The 6,570-nt window shown below is 27.4% G+C and overlaps 1 protein-coding gene across 1 annotated transcript; it reads right to left on the bottom strand.

Moving 5' to 3' along the window:
* Positions 1-536: 536 nt before the first annotated feature.
* LOC123267206 (protein downstream neighbor of son homolog) lies at positions 537-4,963 on the bottom strand. Its single transcript, XM_044731758.1, has 5 exons — positions 4,914-4,963; positions 4,133-4,744; positions 2,263-3,004; positions 1,983-2,169; positions 537-1,243 (listed from the first exon to the last, which is right to left on the bottom strand). The coding sequence occupies exons 2-5, from the start codon at positions 4,735-4,737 to the stop codon at positions 1,065-1,067; spliced, it is 1,713 nt and encodes a 570-aa protein (XP_044587693.1). The 5' UTR covers positions 4,738-4,744; positions 4,914-4,963; the 3' UTR covers positions 537-1,064.
* Between the last annotated feature and the right edge of the window lie 1,607 nt (positions 4,964-6,570).

Genomic DNA, 6,570 nt, shown 5'->3' with positions numbered 1-6,570 from the left:
GCAATCGCTCATATAGAGACGTGTTGTTATTTAAATACTAGTATCACTAGATTCTTTTTTTTTTTTTTTCATAAATAATTTTTTTGTACATTGAATTTATCAGTCGCCTCAAAATTACCAACCAGCCGATACGGGGCCAGGGAGCACTATCGATTCGTTATTTTTAGGGATAGCCCATCGCTATGGTCCCCCACCAATAATATCCCGGGTTCAACTTTCTGAAAATTCAATATCATCATCGCTGACGTTGTGTCAGTGTTATTTTATTTATTTATTTTTTTTTTATTGACTCTGAATTCAATTACTTAAATAATACTATGAGTTATGAGTAATTTTGATAACAATAATCACTTGTTTTGTTATATTTTGTAAGGAAAGTTTAATAATATTTTATTGATGAAATAATATGACGAATGAATTTTTTGGAAAAAAAAAATTATTTTATTTTTTACACATTACGAAAAAAATTTACAAACACGGATCAGTAATTTTTTAAATTAAATAAATAAATTGGTGATGAAAAATGTATTTTGTTACGTCATAGCATAAAAAATCTAGAAATTTTGGGCATGACTAGACTATTGAAATTATTTAATGCACAATATTGATTTTGAACATGATTTTGTTAACTAATTAATTGGAAAAAAATACAGCATGTATACTTTAAATATCGGAGTAAAATGTTGAATATTGAACCTTGGTTAATAAATAAAATAAATAACTATTAAAAATTTCTCTCGATTGAAAAGAAAAAAGATTTTTGTTTGAATTAAGCATTCAGTAAAAAATTTTTGAGTTCCTCTGATTCATTTGAATCGATCGCAAAATAACTAGAAAATTTATTTTACATCACTCAGTATATAATAGCCTACCGTTTGTCGGCAGAGTCGAACAATTACTTACATCAGCAATTGTAGAAAACGGTAGTACCTACTTCGTAAACGGAGGAAGTAGTTCGTCGAAATTATCGCTACCGCGTAAGCGGTCTTGTCTGTCTATATTACACGAACCTTTTTGAAACTTATGTGATTATGCGTAGGAATAATAAATAATTAAAAATTATATCACGTCCAAGTGTATCCTTCACTCGAGTATTTGAGACTTTCCACCACTTTAATACGTGAAGGATCTGAGTTGCAGAAGTGCGACAATAATTCTCCAGTCAAGCCACAATCACTTAAATTTTCTTTACCGAATACACTTGGTGGGTTCTTTTCATTTTCGTTCTCTTCTACTGAAGATTCTATAAAATAAAATAGATATTAATTAATTAACTTTTGTTATTATTATTATTTATTAAGAGCATTTATTATTTTAAGCCAGCTTTCCCCATATAATTTGATGGTAGACTATTAAATTTTTCATTTATTAATTATTATACCACAATATTGTCGGTATGAGCACTCATACCATCCTCGGGTGAATTATGTATAATAATTAAAAATTTTCGATTTTTAAGACAAATTTAATTATAATTATATAAAGTTGTTATTTTTTTACTCAGTGAAACTTTTTTCAGTAATCGAAAAAATAATTCAGAACGCTCAGACCAGGACTGAGTGGTTACTTAAAAAAGTTTCACTGAGTAAAAAAATAACATCTTTATATAATTCTTATCAAATTTGTTTTAAAAATCGAAAATTTTTAATTATTATATATTCACCCGAGGATGGTATGAGTGCTCATACCGACAATATTGTGGTATAATAACTAATAAATAAAAAATTGAATAGTCTACTATCAAATGGGATCGGGAAAGCTGGCTTAAAATAATAAATGATCTTTAATAAGTAAAATCACCGATCTTAAAATAATGTTGAAAAATAATAATAATTCAAATTAAGTAGAGTATCAAAAGTACTTCATTAAGTCTTGAGTTCATTAAGAATTTTAATTTGATAAAATTATTACCAATAATTCATATATAAATTTAAAAAAAAAATTAATTATGAATTATTTCAGGTTAAAAAAACGTTAACTACCTGATCCGTGTTTTGCATCAGTAAATGATTTAGTAGAATTTAATTGAGCACAACTAACAGAAAATTTTTCTAACTGACTCGATTTCATAAGAAAGCAAAGTGACGGTAATACGTGTGGTAAAATTGGTCCATTTATTTCCAAAGAATGAAATTTATCATTTTCAATTCTTACAACACTTTCTCTGACCTGCAAAATAAAAATAATTTTCATGTTAATACGATAATTCAAAATTAATTAAGAATAAAAAATAAAAATATTAATAATTATCAAACAAATTACCTTTAACGGCTTAAGAGTCGCGCCATGAAAAGCCACAGGAGCTAAAAGTGTAGGTGGTACCCCAGCTAGAGCACCAGTAATAGCTACAGCAGATTTACAATTAATCAAAAAATTAAACAGCGCTTGTGCTTCAACACCTTTGACGAAAATAAGCGAGTGTTTAGAAGCGTCAACTTCGCTTTCTTTCTCCATAGTAATTCTCTTTTGACATTTATTAATTCTTTTGATTTCTGAAGCCTCAATTCCCAAACTCTCCAGTATATTATCTCTGCCATCATCATCATCATCATCATTTTCATCATCATTAACATCCTCTCCATTAGAAGTTGTTGAGTCGAGAGTGTCGTACCCGGAATCGGTTGGGTCAGAACGTCTTTTTCCTGTCGTACGCAGAGGCATTGTATACTCAATGTCTTGCTGCTTGAGTGACTGTCTGAATCCACGAGTTGTGGGTGTCAATAGTGCATGTACTTCTGAGATGCCACAAATTCCTGCAGCGCGAAACAATACCGTGAATGTGTTGGCGCAGACATAGAAATACGGACACTGTCCTGCACGCAGCAGATGAAACAGCGATCGGAAGCTTTCACTCCACTCGGAAAAAAGCGCGTCTTTTATGAATTGATTGTTTGATACCGCTGAATTACTGGCCAAGGATGCGCTTACTTTGCCTGCCGAGCGAGGATAAAGTTCTAGCCAAGGCAGCGAAGGATGTTGCCAAACTAGACAGCATTGATGAAACCTAAAAATAATTATAAAAATATTTTTATCATCATTTAATTTAATTATTTAAAATTAATTATTTATTTATAATTATAATTGTTTATAACTAGCAACCTTGCAATCACTATGTGAACTATAATTAAATAAAATTTTGCTTTATTAAATAATGACTTTTGTTAAATTACACTGTACTTTTTTAAATATTGACGTTTTTAAAGATATAAGCTCATCCTGATGTTACACTCATCAAGAGCTTTCATTTGAGTACCCACATGCATTTTTGATATATTTTTCATATATACATATATATAATATATATAAATATATGAAAAATTGATTTGGGTACTCAAATTAAAGGTCTTGATGAGTGTAACATCGGGATGAGCTTATATCTTTAAAAATGTCAATAGTTCACAAGATACCAGGTCATTTCTTAACTATTGAAATTTTTTAAAATATAAGCTCATCCCGATGATAAACTCATCAAGAGCTTTCATTTGAATACCCACATGCATTTTTGATATATTTTTCATATATATATATATATATATATATATATATATATATATATATATATATATATATATGTATACATACATATAATATATATAAATATATGAAAAATTGATGTGGGTACTCAAATACAAGGTCTTGATGAATGTAACATCGGGATGAGCTTATATCTTTAAAAATGTCAATAGCTCACGAGATACAAGGGTAATTTTTTAATTATGTCAAATTGAACCGTACTTTTTTAATTATTGACGTTTTTTAAGATATAAGCTCATCCCGATGTTACACTCATCAAGAGCTTTCATTAGAGTACCCACATGCATTTTGATATATTTTTCATATATATACATATATATAATATATAATATATATAAATATACGAAATATATGAAAAATTGATGTGGGTACTTGAATGAAAGGTCTTGATGAGTATAACATCGGAATGAGCTTATATCTTTGAAAATGTCAATTGTTCACAAGATACAAGATCATTTCTTAATTATGTATCTAGAAACAGACCTTTTTCGAATGCAGCCTAAATATTTATTATAATAAATTGACTATCATGGAAATAATATTTCCCCTATTTTCTTAATAATATAGATAATTAATAATTGAAGAAAGATTTACTAACCGTGCATTGGGGCTGGTATCTAGAGTAGATTCTTGATCTCCAGTATCTAAACATCTAACGAATCCGGTTGTTCCAGATGCCTGCTCACTTGTCTTTAATTTTCCATTCCAAGCAAACGGCTTCGGAGACATAAAACGCATTTTTGTGTTCAACGTCCAGTCTATTGGGACATAGGGTTCACCTTTAGGTAATTCCGGTTCAGGTAATCGCTGTTCATCAAGTTCCAGTTTGTTAAAAACGCTGGAGAAAGACATATTCGAGCTGGAGTCCTCGTTAGGTATAAAAACATTTTTAGGCTCTGGAGGCTTAGGATTTATCAGCGCAAATAGGATGGAATCACAGCTGACATCTAGCTCTGGCTTGACTTCTTCACGAGACCGCTTGTTTAAGTTATTTTTTGCAAAAGGATTTTTTCGTTTCTGTTGTGAGCTATCTAATTTAGAAGGTGACTTTTCGATTGATATGTTTAGCAATGACTTGTTGGCGTTGACTTTCATACTGTTCATCCGAGCCTGGAGAGCATTTTTCCGCTGTCTTAATAATTTAAACTGCACTTCTTCAGGTCGAATCCAATGTGGTGGATCTACTGGCTTTATATCAGTCATTTTGTTTCTGAAATTAATAATTTATTTTTTTATAATATTAATAGTTTGTTTTTTATCATATTATAATATTTATAATTTTTATAATATTATAAAATTAATAGATTTATTTTTATTTAATAGATTTAGTTTTGATGCTGATGAAAAATTTTATGTGAGGTTAAATGGGTATAACTTACCTTTTTATTTAATTGCTTGAAAAAAATATCAATTTTTTATATAATATATATTATATATCGTGTTATATTATAAATGTAACACTATTTAAATAATAAAATTACAATTTTGAAATGTTAGTTGTTAAAAAAAAATAATAATTATGGTAAAAAATGTAATTGTTTTACTATTTCATGAATATTTGACAACAAACATTTTATATCAATGAAAAGAAGATCTTTCTTACCTACAAATAGATTACTAGAGCCACCTGGCGGTAAAATATTAAAGATTGTAGCAAAATTAAATTTAAAAAAATTATTTACTTAATTTTTTTATTTAGAAATTTAATAAATTATTAAATTCAAAATTAATAATAAAAAATAAAAAATAATTTATTTAAAAAATTTTTTTTATAATAATTTGATGGTTATAAAATTAAAAAAAAATTTTGTAATGTCTGTTAACTTCAGTGTCATTAGATATCTGTAAATTTTCATTGTCATAATTTTATTCTCACAACGTGTAAAAAAATTAATGTAATTATCAATATTCAATTCTTTTTTTTTTTTTTTAAAGATTGTGATTAAAAAAATATTAAGATTCTGGAAATATATATGTAAGTTATTGAAAGACGGAGCTGAAGGCTCCGGCAGTGTTTGTATGAGCCGGAGCGTTTGCGCATGCGCCGGACTAAACAAATATGGCCACTGCGCAATAAGCAACAACGGTCACGCAAATTTTTTAGAGTAACTTTTGTTAATTTCACGGAGAATATTGAAAAGCATAAAAAAAATAAGTATAAAAAACTAATCAGAAAAAAATAATGAATCAATAGACTAATACATTTTTATACGGCTTTCATTATTAATTCACTAAAAATTAATTGGAAAATCGAGAAATTGCAAACCGGTCAGATAATAGAATTTTAACTTTAAAAATTGATTGTTGATGTTATTTATTTAGAACGTAATATAATAACAATAAAAATTGATGATTTTGGTAAGTATCGATGATGAAAATATGAGATTGAATTTTAAAAAACGACATTAGTCGTATGTATGTCTTTCCGTATTTCAAGACAGTTTTATGCAAGCAGCAGCGAGTAAATAACCCGCCAACCAGAGTCGACGTTTGAATGTAGTCAACGTAAGTATTTTTGTTGATCAAAAATAATCATTAATTCTTGATTATTCTATTGACAATTGAAATTGAAATTAAATTTTTGTATGGTCATTTTTCTTATTCTGATTCTAACTTTTTCCTAAAGTTTGGTATTGTTGATTAACACTTTTGCTAAGTTAAAATTTTATGAAAATTAATTTAGCAGATATTTTATAATTTTAAGAATTTTTTCAACAAATAAATTATGTCAAATAAAAGGAAATGAGAAAAAAAATTGACATTTAGAAAATTAAAAAAATTAAAAATGTAATTTTTTAGAAATAAATTTTTCAGAGCAAATTTATTTATTAAAAAAAATTAAAAAATGGTCAAGCGACTACTTACTTTAATGTCATAAAATTTTTGAATTGTTCTTATAAATTCAAAACCTATTTCTTGTTAATATTTAAAAAGTATTAAATTATTCGAAGCATAAAAATAATTATATAAAAATAATTTACGTTCAATAATTTTGTGATTCTTTACAATAAAAATACTTTGATAGTAATGAAATAA

This window comes from Cotesia glomerata, linkage group LG1, assembly GCF_020080835.1.
Source record: "Cotesia glomerata isolate CgM1 linkage group LG1, MPM_Cglom_v2.3, whole genome shotgun sequence".
NCBI lineage: Eukaryota > Metazoa > Arthropoda > Insecta > Hymenoptera > Braconidae > Cotesia > Cotesia glomerata.
The sequence above is the reverse complement of the archived record's forward strand: the minus strand, read 5'-3'. Positions and strand labels throughout refer to the sequence as shown.